A 13,699-nucleotide genomic window follows, 5' to 3' on the forward strand; every position below is an offset into this window, starting at 1 on the left:
CAGCCGACCCTGCAGAGCTCCAGCGTGCAAACCAACAGCATCACTGACCAGTCCCCAAAACGCCCCGCAGCAAGGATGAGAGGTGGCTGAGACGATGAGGGGCGTGGACAGCCCTTTTTTTCCTTCCCCCCCACCCCCAGGCCCTCATAGCAGAGGACGTTTGTTGAGGGTGAGTGGAGAGAAGTTCAGGGAAGATGTCAGAGTTATTTTTTCTTGAAACCCAGAGGGCTGGGTGGCCTGGAAGGCATTGCTGGAGGTGGTTGGTGCAATAGGAGGATTTTTTTGAAAAATCAATAGGATGAAAGAAAAATAGAGGGTGATGGGTGAGAATAGATTGGTGTGGAGTTGGTGCAACTTTGTAGGTTGCAGAGAACTCTGATGTATTTTCATACCAGGGGCACAAAGGAAAGAACAGCTTGGAGTCAAGTCGAAAGGTCAAGAATCCCTCGGAGCAAGAAATGAGCAATGTTTCATTGCCCTCTCAACCCACGATTTGCAAGGGGGAGTTGGGCGCGACGGGACTGCCCTGTCCGCGGGCTGATTGACAGGCGCCCCTGAACGTGACCTCCGGCGAATGTGGGCGCTGACGTCAAGGGAGCGGGGTGAGTGCGCCTGCGCGGCGGCTCCGACAGACATGGCGCCGTAACAGCACATGGCGGCGATCGGCACGGTCCCTGTTACCGACTGGCAGAGTGCGGTAAAATCCGACCGAAGTCCACCCGGCCCCACTCGGACCGTCGGCCCCCGCCGGAGCCCGCCCACCCTTCGGCCTCCACGGTCGGCCGATTGCCATTTTCCCGCGGCCCTTTCGCGCGCGGTGCGCGGCTCGAGGGAGTGAAAGGCCATGGGGGTGCAGGGCTTCCAGGAGTACATCGAGAAGCACTGCGCCAGCGCCGTGGTGCCGGTGGAGCTGCAGAAGCTGGCGCGGGGGAGCCTGGTGGGCGGAGGCCGCAACCGGCCACCGCAGACCCCGCTCCGCCTGCTGGTCGACGCCGAGAACTGCCTGCACCGCCTGTACGGCGGCTTCTACAACGACTGGGTGAGCGGCGGCCAGTGGAACCACATGCTGAGCTACCTGGCCTCGCTCTCCAAGGCCTGCTTCAGCGGCAACATCGAGCTGGTGGTCTATTTCAACGGCGCGCTGGAGAAGCCCCGCCTCCACGAGTGGGTGAAGAAGCAGATCAACGACCGGCAGACGGCCCAGCAGATCGTCAGCCACGTCCAGAACAAAGGCACCCCGCCGCCCAAAGTCTGGTTCCTTCCCCCCGTCTGCATGAGCCACTGCATCCGCCTCGCTCTCCTCCGCTTCCGCGTGAAGGTAGGTGCCGACTCGCAGCAGCATCGTTCATCCCCCCCACTCGCCCCCCGTTTTAACGGGTGTGGGTGCTTCACATTGTCATGGAGAGACTTGCGGCAGTGCTGCCAGTTTAAGGTGCCTGGAACAAAGACTCGCTGGTTCTGACACACACACACACAAAAAAATCAGACCTAATGCTGCTACCCAGAATTATATCAAGGAACTGCAGCAATATAAAAGCACAATTTATTGTCAGGAGCCTGTCACGAAATATTAGTGGGCCTGGATGTTGTGGTTTTTGCTCGACGTTGGTCAAATTTGTGAAAACATTTTAAAAAAAAAGCATATGTAGAATTAAAATAACCTTTTCCGCACTATTTTACACGAGGCCCTTGCATGACCTGTTGCCATTGCTATCAGCAGCTCATGCAAATGGCTCACAATAAAGAACGCAAAGGTGCAGAGCTGACTGGGCTTCTGACTCCAGGGAGCAGTTGCAAATGAACTGCTGTCACTGAAGGTGCCAACGGTGAGTCTCTCCGGGGACGGCCACTTGTGGGTCTGCTGTCATTAAAAATGCAGGAGCAAATCGTCCTGCTGCTTCAGCCTGCCATTCATCAAGATCACAGCAGTTCTTCTGCATAAATGCCAATTTATTTGCACTAGCCCAAGATACCTGATACCCTTAATATCCAGAAATCCATTAATTTGTTGTAAATGAACTCACTGTCCTCTGAGATCGAGATTTCCAGTAATTTGCCTCATTTTCTAACAACCTGTGACACTGATTCTTCATTTTAGATTCTTGAAACAGGAGAGATGTCCTCCCTGTATCTATAGCTTGCTAAGCCTTGCAAGAAACCGATTTCACATTCTTTATTGGAGAATAAGGACCATCTCAATTCAAACTCATCAAATCCACTCTTCCCGTAAATTTTTGCCATGTCGTGCATTTCATTTTGAATAGGGGGTCAATAACCATCTCCAGTACTTCAGGTGTGGTCGTAACTGCAGCCAAACTTTTTCACACATGCACTCAGACCCTCTTGTAATGAAAACCAACGCAGGTTGGCCTTCAGATCCATGTTAGTTTTTGGTGATTTGTGCACGACACTTTGTACATTGTTGATCTACCAAGGAATCAATCTCTCACCATTCAAAATAAAACACTTTAGCTTTACTGTGTAGTACACCATACTTGGTTAATTTTACACTTTTCCACATTATAACAGGTGTACTACACTCAGCATCTGAATTGTGAATGCCTTTTGCATCTTCCTCCCTACTTGCAATCACGCTGAATTTTATATCATCAAGAAATTTAAAAATACAACATTTGGTTCCTCTAGCCTAATCATTGATATGGACATGAATAGCTGGAAACCCAAACATCCTTCCTTCCCCCCCCCCCCCCCCCCCCACCAAATCATGCAGCCTACCGACCAAAGTAAAGACTGACATTTCATGCCGCATTTATTGGTATAGATCTTCCTTTCAAACTCCCTGTGAAAGATGTACAATACAGTGAATAAAGGTATCCTGTTAACAAAAGCTACTTCTGACAAACGAGTTTATGGCTCCTAGCAGAAGGAGTGATGACAGGTTCTGGAATAGGTTTGGCAGCAAACCCAGCTCTCTTCGGGTTTGTGTAGAAGACAAAATGACAGGGCTGATGTTTGTTTAAGTGTGGTTGCTGAGTCCCAGCTGCATTGGGGGGAGGGGGGGAGGGTTAATGAAATGTAGGTGCAGTAACATTTAATGGATAGGTATTTGAAGATGCAGATCTTGAAGTGGCATATATTGTACACGTAGTTCCCCGATGGCTATAGCTGTACTTTTTGCAATGAGCTGTAATAAGAAATGCTACAGAGAATTTGAACATGGCATTGTCCCATGACTATGAGCAAATAAGATGTTACTAAGGTGTTGATATTGCTATTTAACAAATTCTAGGTTTTCAATTTGCAATGATCAATATCTGTGAATTGTTGTAACTGGATTTTTAACCTACCTAACAGTTTGAAGTGTTTTTAATGATATTGCTAACAGTGCACTGCTGTGTATCCAGTCATTTCAGGAGAATTTTGACTGTTAGTCCCAAACATCGTGACATGGTTGGAATACTGAATGTTGAATAAAATCAGTTTTGGGTAAGAAGACAGTTAAGGTGGAGATATTTCAGTGACACAGGGGGCACATTCCCATGAGATAGAAGGATGTGAAAAATAGTTCTTTTGATGATCAAAATGATGGAGGAAAATAGAGCAGAAAGAAAACATATGACAGATGCAAAATTGTTAATAAAAATGAGTAGCAGCTAGTTACACAAAGATCAGATGGGAAGTAAGAAAATAAATGACCAAAACAAAGAAAGTGTCCGACAAAATACAGGCAGCAACTGTAAACGGCAATCCAAAAATATTAAATAGGCATGTGAACAAGAAAAATACTATTAGAAGCAAAGTGTACCTCATAGATTTTGAGGATTTGATTGAGGTACAAAGAATTTTTATCAAGAATTAAGATGCTCCTGGAGAATGAGCACATGAAGATGTGATTCTGGATAGGCCAAAAATTGATGTCAAAACACTCGCTGTGCTACATTCGGATGAGTAATTTGGCCCAGATGTGATGCATCCTGGGTTGCTAAGGAAAGTAAGGGAGAAAGATGCAGAGGCCCTGGCCATGATCTTCTAAACTTGGAGGTGGCAACTGACGGTTGGAAATATTGCACCCTTGTTCAAAATGTATGGATATTAACCTGTCGAATGCAAAACGAATAATGGGGAGAGCTCCACAGCATAAACAGAGACAGAATGACTGGTGTGCTTGACACCGTGGATTGAGAAAACTAGAATGCATAGCTGAAGACATGTCACATCTAACCAAGAGGTTTTCTTGATAAAATAACAAAGGGTCAGTGAGGTAACTATGGTTGGTATATAGATGAACTTCCAAAAGGCATAGTCTTGTCATTAAGACTAATAAAAGAGGCCAAAGATCCATGGAAAGGAAATAGGTGAAGTGACAGGAAACAGTAGTAGTGTTTGAATTGGAGAGAAGTTTTCATTGTTCATCATTTACTTTGAAATGCTAAGGAGACAACTTCCAAATTTACGGATTACTTTTCAGAGATATGGCAAAACTAATGGAGTCAGTGGAAAAGTTGCAGATGAAATTTAATTTTGTCAGTGAGAAGAGGTGATACTGAGAGCACAAACTTCAAGGGGACAGAACACAGAGAAATATGGGCAAATTTATGCATGATTTATTGAACAATTAAAAATGGTTGGGAGAAAGAAAATGTTCAAAATCCTAGACTTTGCAAGTAGAGGTATAAAATTCAAGAGAAATTAAGTCATTACAAATCCTTAGGAAACATTTAGCCAAAACTGGCAGTTTGTTACCTCTTTGGGCACCATAGATTGGAAAGAATTCTGAAGAGATTTACAAAATTGGTTCTTGGGATGCAGGACATTGCTTATGTTTTGATTGGGAAGGCAATGTTTTTCATGGAACAAGGGGAATTTATGAGGGGATCTGATAAAGATAGTTAAAATCATAAAGCATATTGACAGACTGGTAGAAGAAGTTATTTCCATGGGTTAAGAGCCCGGGTGAAACAATGACGGCATTTGTTAAAAGCTTCAAATGGAGAACCTCTTCACACAGTGAGTGCTTAGGGATTCCACTGTATGAAAGAAAAGGATTTTCAGGGCTTTGGGGTAAGCACAGAGAATGGGACGAACTGGATTGCTCTAACATTATATCGAAATGGACTCCTTCTGAGCTGCAATCATTCTCTGATTTAAAAAGTGGGGATGTTGGAATAAAAAAGATACAATTTTCTTCGAAACATTTGGCTCAATGTGCAATATATTATCCAAAATATGTTTAATAAAACAAGATATCCAAGTGATTTCCATAGTCAGTGCAATATATTTGATAGGCACTGTGTCTGAATAAAATATTGCTGCTGTAGGAAATGTTGGTAATATTTCTCAAGATCTCACTAAAACAACATTATATGAAACATTTTTTTTGTAGTATTTTTATGTTACTGGGCAGAGTGTCCTTGCTCTTCATTAGAATCAGTCTCAGTTTAACTTGTGAAAGGATGTAGCTCTCACTCTTTACTGCACAGGTGTATCAGTCTAGATTTTCATGTTCAAGTTATTTGTCATGACCCTTGAACCCAACTCTCAAGGAGAGAGAGTGTCAATTAAGGTTTTGCTATCATACGAAACCAACCAAAATTGATGTGTCTTGTACAACTTGCTTTGATTCCCAGTCTTGATGAGACACACAAAAGTGATAATGTTGCAAGATATTCCTCTCACAGTGCTCTCCATAATGTTTGGGACAAAGACATTTTTTTCCTTTATTTGTCCCTGTGTTTCTCAGTTTTAAATTTGTAATCAAACAATTTGCATGTGGTTAAAGACCACATTCCAGATTTTATAAAAGATTATTTCTATACATTTTGGTAGAAATTACACCACTTTTTTACATACATCTCCATTTCAGGGCACCATAATATTTGGGTTCACAGATGTTTGTGAGTACATTGCTTCATTCGTGCAGGTATAAGAGAGCTAAGCTTGCTTCTAAGCTTTTGTTCACTTTTGGAGACTGTAGTTGCCATTTTTTTTCAACGTGAGGAGCAGAATTGTGTCAATGAAAGCCAAAGAAGCGATTTTGAGGCTGAAAAACAAGAATAAAACAGTAAGAGACATCACTCAAACCTTAGAATTACCAAAATCGACTGTTTGGAGCATCATTAAGAAGAAAGAGCGTACTGGTGAGCTCAAAAGGACTGGTTGACCAAGGATGACCTCCATGGCTGATGACAGAAGAATTCTTATCATATTGAAGAAAAATCCCCAAATGTCTGTCCGACAGATCAGAAACACTCTTCAGGAAGCAGGTGTGGATGTATCAATGACTATTGTCCTCAGAAGACTTCATGAACACAAATATCGAGGCTACACTGCAAGATGCAAATCACTAGTTAGCCACAGAAACAGGATTGCCAGATTACAGTTTGCCAAAAGAGTGCAGAATTATGGAAAAAGGTCTTGTGGACAGGTGAGACCAAGATTAACATGTTTCAGAGTGACGGCAAGAGCACTGTGCCAGGAGGCACAGTTTTAGGCGTCCGCTGCCAGGAGAGTGGAGGCATAAAACAACTGCCAAAGACTGAAAGCAGAACACCTTATCTGTGAAATGTGGTTTTGGGGGTGTTAAAGCCTGGGCATGTATGGGCGCCACAGATCATCTTTATTTTTGTAACTGCTGATAGCAATAGCAAATTGAATTTTGAGGTGTATATAAACCTCTTATTTGCTCAAGTTCGAGCAAATGCCTCCTAACTCACTTCTCCTACAGCCAGACAATGATCCCTAAAATGCTGCTAAAGCAACAAAGGAGTTTTTCAACTCCAATGACTGACTTGGTCATTCATATTCTTGAATGGCCTAGTCAGTCACCCTGATCTAAATCCAATTGAGCATGCCTTCCATCTGCTGAAAACTTAAAAGGGGACAAGCAGAAGCTGAAGAGGGCTGCAGTAGAGGCCTGGCAGAGCATCACCAGAGAAGATACTCAGCACCTGGTGATGTCAGTGAATCACAGACTTCAAGCAGTCATTGCATGCAACGGCATGCAGCAAAATACAAAACATGAATACTTTTATATACATCCCATTGTTTTGTCCCAAATATGGTGCCCTGAAAAGAGGGAGCTATGCATATAATGTGCTGTAATATCTACATGATCAAATCAAAATATGTACAAATAACATTGAATAAAATCTGGAATGTGCACTTTAATCACGTGAATTGTTTGATTGCAAATTTGAAGCAGAGACCCGGGCAAGTAAATGGGGGGATAAAAGGTTGTCTTTGTCCCAAACTTTCTGGAGGGCAGTGTATATTGTTGTTGTTAATGCTTGCTTTGTGTTTCCATTTAAAAGCTATTGTAGAATCTTTAATCATTCTCTTTCAATCCAGCTGAATAATCAAGTTTGGGCATCTAGCAGAAACAGGAGTTTCCTTTGTACGTTCATTAGCAGCCTGTCACTTCATGCATCAAAACTTTCACTGTTTTTATTAACCGCAAGAGTATGTGAAGCAAGTCAGGTCTCATAATTATTGGTAAGGGATCAGTGCTGTGGGAGTCTTCTGCACTGCTGATGCATCCCATCATTGTTGTGGCATTTCTTCCACACATGAAGGGAGGTTTTTCACTACATTTCATTGGCTTAAGGCCTTGGATGCGAACTGATTGTTCTTGAGCAGGATAACATCTACCTAACCCATTTTCATTTGTCTGTTACATCCTACTTTGCCTCTCTAATGTGTAGAAATTCTATGCAGAATCTTACTGCTGAATAGGTTTCGATGCGCTTGCTTCAGGTTTGTACCTTATGCTTAAATATATACATTTGGCTTTATTTTTCCATTCCATGTCTCCCTAAAATATTAGCTAAATTTGCTAGGAAGGAACGTGAGTAACTAATGAAAAGTTTTATTGAAATAAGATGAAGCATTGATCCTCAGAATTGTGGAGCAGGCATAGTTAATTGGCTTTGGAAATTGGAAACAATTAAATGGAAATTACACTAATTCACTGAGATTATTTCATTGAAATGTGAATTGCTGGCACATTGCTCATTGCAAGAATAATTTCAGTTGTATTGATGGACCAAATATACTTGTTAATTGTCTGTTTAATGCATTTGTAGGTTTACAACCCACAGTGAGAGTGTGCTTTTAAGATATGCACAGTAGATGTCAGAAATAACTGATCAGGCAGAGTGATGAAGAGTGATACAGTTAATGAGTAAGTAAGTTTGGTGACTTTTCATCATTTCAGGTAAATGGTCACCATCATATTGGAGATTGCTTGACGAAACCTACTTCAACATCTTGCAGTTAGAGGTGATCACGTTCCATATCTTATTCATCTCCATTACATCTGAATGAAAAAAAACAGAGACATGAACTTCTTAGAGAATGGGTTAGACTTTCAATTCTGGTCATTTGTATTTTAAATATTGAAAAATGTGCTGTGCAACAATTTAATGGCTTCAACTTTTTGCCAAGGTCTGCCAGCTCTCCAGAGTGTTTTGAAAACTTCCAATAGTTAGAAACTAACCTCTTGAACTTTGCAGTAAGAACCCCCAGGGGAGGAGTGGGAAACTCTAAAAATTAATATTGAATGGTGAATCTGGTTTCTTAGTTTCTGAAGGCTGTGCACATCTGTTTGAAATGTTAAGACAGTGTTCACTCCATGGAAAAATAATTTGAATAGCTCAGTTCTTAAAACAATTATGTAATTTGATTAAACCACCTGGAATATGTCCAACAAGAATTGGCAGTCCAACTCTGTAGAAAGAAGACATCTAAAATTGAAACAGAGCCTAAAATTATGGCTGCCTGTTGCAGAAAATTTAAAGCTAATGTTTGAAACAATTGCAGAGGTTCAATTCTAACTTAATTTATCATTTTCTGTAAGTTTCCAGTCTTGTGTCTGTGATATGGGGATAGGGTAGGACAGTGGAAAAAAAACCATTGGAAGATTAAGTGAAAAGGACATTCGGTTGAGAAATGATAATCATGAACTAACTAGAGAAACAAAGGAGTCATCATTTTGTTAAAAGAACTATATTTCATGCTAATTACTCCAAATCTTGGTTCTACTTCCAGTGTTAGACCTGGGAGGAGGGTGAAACTGAAATACTTGCATTAGAATTATAGGCTTTATATTTTAGGTGCAAGCTCAGAATTTAGAACTTGTTTATCTTCTGTTCCATGCATAGTGGTCATTTTCACAATTTGCTCATGATGTCATCCTCTAACTGAGCTCAATCTTATCCTCATTTTCTTATTTTAGAGTGTTTATTATATGCTAACCTTGTACCACACTCGAGCCTTCAACGGAATTGTGCGTGTGAAGGGTTATATCAAATTAAGAGGGGACCATAATCAGTAGTGATCATGTTAAAAATCTTTTAATAAAGAGCCTCTTTTATCCAAAATTCAAGCAACTGGCACAAAAATTTACGGAAAATAAATAAATAATACGGAGCTTTAGAATTGGCACGCCTCACCAATCACATTATCTCAAGCAACCAGAAAATTCACATCCTGAATCCACCAATCCCCATAGGTGCCAGATACCAGGGTTTTTTTTTACTGTATTTAGAACATGTTCTGAGATGCATGCCATTGACATTTTTAAAGTTATTTGACAGACATTGAAATTACATTCTAGGTTTCAATCATAATGAAAATCAAGTTAAGAATATTATATGATGAGTCCAGTTCTCCAAAACTTGAACAACTTTTCAAGGTGAAAATTTGAAGAATTAAAGGGGAAAATAGTGGATAGAAGATACAGGGAAGTGGGACTAATGGGATTATGGTCCCCTCTTATTTTATATAACCCTCCACACGCACAATTCCGGTTGAAGGCGAGAGTGTGGTTCAAGGTTAGCATATAATAAACACTCTAAAATAAGAAAATGAGGATAAGATTGAGCTCAGTTAGAGGATGACATCATGGAATTTGAGAAAAGTAGCCCAAATAGCCTTAACTCAATCGGGTGCCTTGCCGTTCAGTGTGGGCGATCATGTTTCCATCCATCACGATCTCTGACCTCTGAATTGTAGTTGTTGGCTCCCCTGTTCTCCTTAGGTGAAGGCTCCTTCTTTGAACTGAGTTCATGATTGTGTATGGGAAAAATGCTGATGGGTTCCCGTGGCCGCCTTCAGTTGAAGTGTCCGTACTAGACGGGTAACCCTGACCATTAATCAGCAGATTCCTCTGCCCAGTGTATTTAGTTTTACAACCGTAAATTCCAATTTGTAGAATCTGCTTATAAAAACCATCCACCATGTGCAATCCATGACTTCACGTGACCTTGATTGAGAGATTAAACAGGTACTACACCTTGCCCAAGGGTGACCTGTAGGTTATCGGACGGAAGGAGTGCCTTACACCTCCTTTAGCTGAGCAATTGTGCAGCACCGACACCAACAGCCTCAACTGTCAAAACAAAATATGGAAAATACAAGGTTTGCAATTTACATGGGCAGCATGGTTAATGGAGTGGTTAGTGCAACGCTTTTACAGTACCAGCAACCTGGGTTCGACGCAACCACTGTCAGTAAAGAATTTGCATGTTCTCCCTGTGACCGACCGAGTGGGTTTCCTCTGAGTGCTTCAGTTTTTTTTCCCATGTCCAAAGATGGACAGGTTAGTAGGTAAATTGGTCATCTCGATATAATTGGGTGGCAAGGGCACACGGGCCATAAGCAACCGTGCTGTATCTCCAAATTAAAATGACCTGTAGTGCCACAGATGTATCCCGCCGCTTATATAACATTGGAAATTTCTTGGATTCCATGTGTAGAAATGGTTTGAAGAAATTATTTATTGGTATTAAGAACATTCTCATGGAACACTGTGATGAACTGCTTATGTTGAAATTCAGCTACGTAATCTAGGTCATGTTTTTAATATTATTGTTGACATAATAAAGCTAGAATCTGAATTTCTGCTCTTTATATCACTCAAAATTGAAGCTTCAGTTGTTAATTCTCGTTACTTTGCTAACATGGTGTCCTTATGATTTGATGATTAAAAACCTATTTTGGGCTCTGAAAATAATGTTCTATCCAGCCCAGAAAGTTAGAATGAAGTTTAAAAATGGCCTTGGATCTTGGCTCTGATTTTTCAAGTTATGGAGCACTTCACGTTAATATATCTTGAAGTTCCTCAAGCTTTTGGTGGAGTAGAGATTGTATAAAAATAGTTTTCTAAACCTCTGTACTCTTAACTAATATGGGTGAACTTATGTCGCTAGGGACAGGTTTCATGCATACACTTCTTGATATTTATCATGGAAAAAAGGCCAGAAGCTAAGCAAAGCTGTCATCAGAGAAAAGGATTTACTTAGTGGAGGGGGGAGAATGATCATACTGATGAAGACCCCTGAAATAAAGGGAATAGAATGTTAGATTTATTACTGGTGCTGAGTAACTTGTCTATGCTGATCAAGTTGACCACCCAAGCCAGTTCCAATTGTCTTGTGTTTGGTCCATATCTCTCTAAAGCTTTCCTTCCCAAGTCTCTGTCTGAATTTCTTCAAATTGTTGCAATTGTACCCACCTTTCACTTCCTCTAGCAGCTTGTACCATATACCCACCATCTTCACATGTGGAAAATGGTGCTCTTCATGTCCTTTTTAAATCCCTTTCATCTTAAATCTGTGGTCTCTAGTTTTAGGTTTTTTTTGGTCATGGTGGGGAAATCTATGACAATATGCCTTAACCATGCCTCTTATAATCTTCTAAACCTCCAAGAACTCCCTTCAGATCCTGCACTCCAGGAATTAAATTGAAAATTCTTTTTAGCTCTTTCCAATTCAAACCTGCCAGACCTAGTAGCATTTTTGTGAATTTTTTTTTTTGCACCCTTTCCAGCTTAATGATACCTTTCCTATAGCTGGGTGACCAGAACTATGCATCCAAGTTTGGTCTCATCAATGTCCTGCATTCAGTGCCCTGAATGATGAAAGTCAGGGTGCTAATGCTGCCTTCTTCATCACCCTGTTTACCTATGCCACTACTTTCATGGAACTATGTACTTGTACCCTGAATTTTCTCTGTTCTGTAACACTCTTCAAGACCCTATCATTTCACTGTGCAAGCCCTGCACCAGTTTAACCTACCAAAGTGCAATATTGCACACTTGTGCAAGTTTAATTCCATCTGCCATTCCTTGGCTTGCATTCCAAGTTCATAGCCTTTTGTGCTGACCAATTTTGGTGCCATCCACAAACTTATCAACCATAGTTGCTGTAGTCACTACCATTCATAAAATCCCAATGCACGTTCTCACACAGGCCACTCCAACAGTAAGTTGCAAGTCAGTCATCTCAACCACGAAGGAGGACAAATAGACTGGGTGTATGGTAACTTCGCCAAACTTTCTTGCTGTATCTAGATATTAGAATTTCTGGCCCAAAGTACAGCTGGAGAACTTTTGTCAGAGGGACTGCAGCAGTTCAAGAAGGTGCCTCATCCTCCACTTTCCAAATGATGGGTAATCAGTGGTAACCTTGTCAGTGATGCCCAGTTCCTGAAAATTGAAAGGAAAAATAGACCCTAAACTTAAACCTGCAAATTTATCAGAGAATCTTGAGCATGGTGTATAAGAGATGTAAATGGGCCTATTTCCATTATGTTTATCAGATACATGACTTCAAATTCAGATAGCGTATGAATTCAAAAGTATTCTTAAGGTTTCCTTAGAATTTCTACAAATATATGAATGGCAATTTGATTTTTCAAAGAAATTAAAAAATTACATGCCATTAATGGTTTTAAGTTTTTGAATATATTAGACACATGTAAACTTTGGGTATTTTTGAGAGATTAACACTCAAGATCTTTCTGGCTAAGTATTGCAGCCTAACTAACCATACTGTAGCATAGAAAGCAAAAATGTAAGCAAGTAAGATATGCAATTAATGAATGGCAATAATCTTGGGTGGCATATACTTAAGGTCAGACAAACCAAATAAACAAAAGTAGTCTTGGCAACATGTTTTATAGTGTGTTTGGGTCAGTTTTTTAGAACTCCAGCCTCTGAACAGTCTATTTTAAATATCATGTGTACTGAGACAATTGCTAAATGATCTAAAAGTAATCCTGAGGAAGAATGATCATAATATCGTAGAATCTACATTCATTTTTAAAATAATTTTAATAAATGTAATTTTAAAGGAATGAAGAGGGAGTTGGCTAAAATGAAATATGAAAATATAATTTTAAATAAGACAATAGATGAGCCATAGCAGAGATAATTCTCAAGAAGAAATTCCAGTTGTATAAAGATCAAGAAGAATGAACTAAGGAAGGAAAGAATGAGTTCAAATTGAAATTAACAACAGTGTTGTCAAAATTAAACAGAAGCTTAGAGGTTTAGAAAATTTCAGAAAGGAGCAAAGGGTGACTTAAAAAAAACAAGAGAATATAGATTATCAATTTAACCAACTGAGTATTTTAAAATGGGAGGGTATTTAAAAATGGGAGGGTATTTAAAAATGGGAGGGTATTTAAAAATGGGAGAGTATGTATTAATTCTTTCAGAGCATGTATAGGGAATTTTAGGGGACATAAAAATGGAAGAGGCTTTCTTTATAGAAAAAGAACTTGGCCATCTCAATACTGATAGAAAGTCAGGTGCAAGAGGAAGGTTGGAACTTAATCTCATCATGAGAAAAAGTACAAGGCAGGAAATTCCCTCACATATGATAACCTGCATTCCTGGAATCTTGCAAGAAATGATGACTGGAGAAACTTTCTTTACATTTTGGAGGTTGACTGGATT

General features: G+C 40.3%; 1 protein-coding gene across 9 annotated transcripts in view; it reads left to right on the top strand.

Moving 5' to 3' along the window:
* The first annotated feature begins 314 nt into the window (after positions 1–314).
* LOC138764190 (constitutive coactivator of PPAR-gamma-like protein 1) overlaps positions 315–13,699 on the top strand; it is a 130,483-nt gene continuing 117,098 nt past the window's right edge. For 5 of the 9 annotated variants that reach the window (XR_011358042.1, XR_011358044.1, XR_011358043.1 and 2 more), the window contains exon 1: positions 478–1,318. Coding sequence is in view for 5 of the 9 variants with exons in the window: in XM_069939762.1 (XP_069795863.1) it covers positions 845–1,318 (474 nt within the window). In the remaining 4 variants the exon portion in view is untranslated. Of the gene's footprint in view, positions 1,319–13,699 lie in introns of all 9 variants that reach the window. The other 4 variants (XM_069939766.1, XM_069939767.1, XM_069939764.1 and 1 more) reach the window with 4 other exon arrangements.

Source organism: Narcine bancroftii, chromosome 5, assembly GCF_036971445.1.
Source record: "Narcine bancroftii isolate sNarBan1 chromosome 5, sNarBan1.hap1, whole genome shotgun sequence".
Lineage (NCBI taxonomy): Eukaryota > Metazoa > Chordata > Chondrichthyes > Torpediniformes > Narcinidae > Narcine > Narcine bancroftii.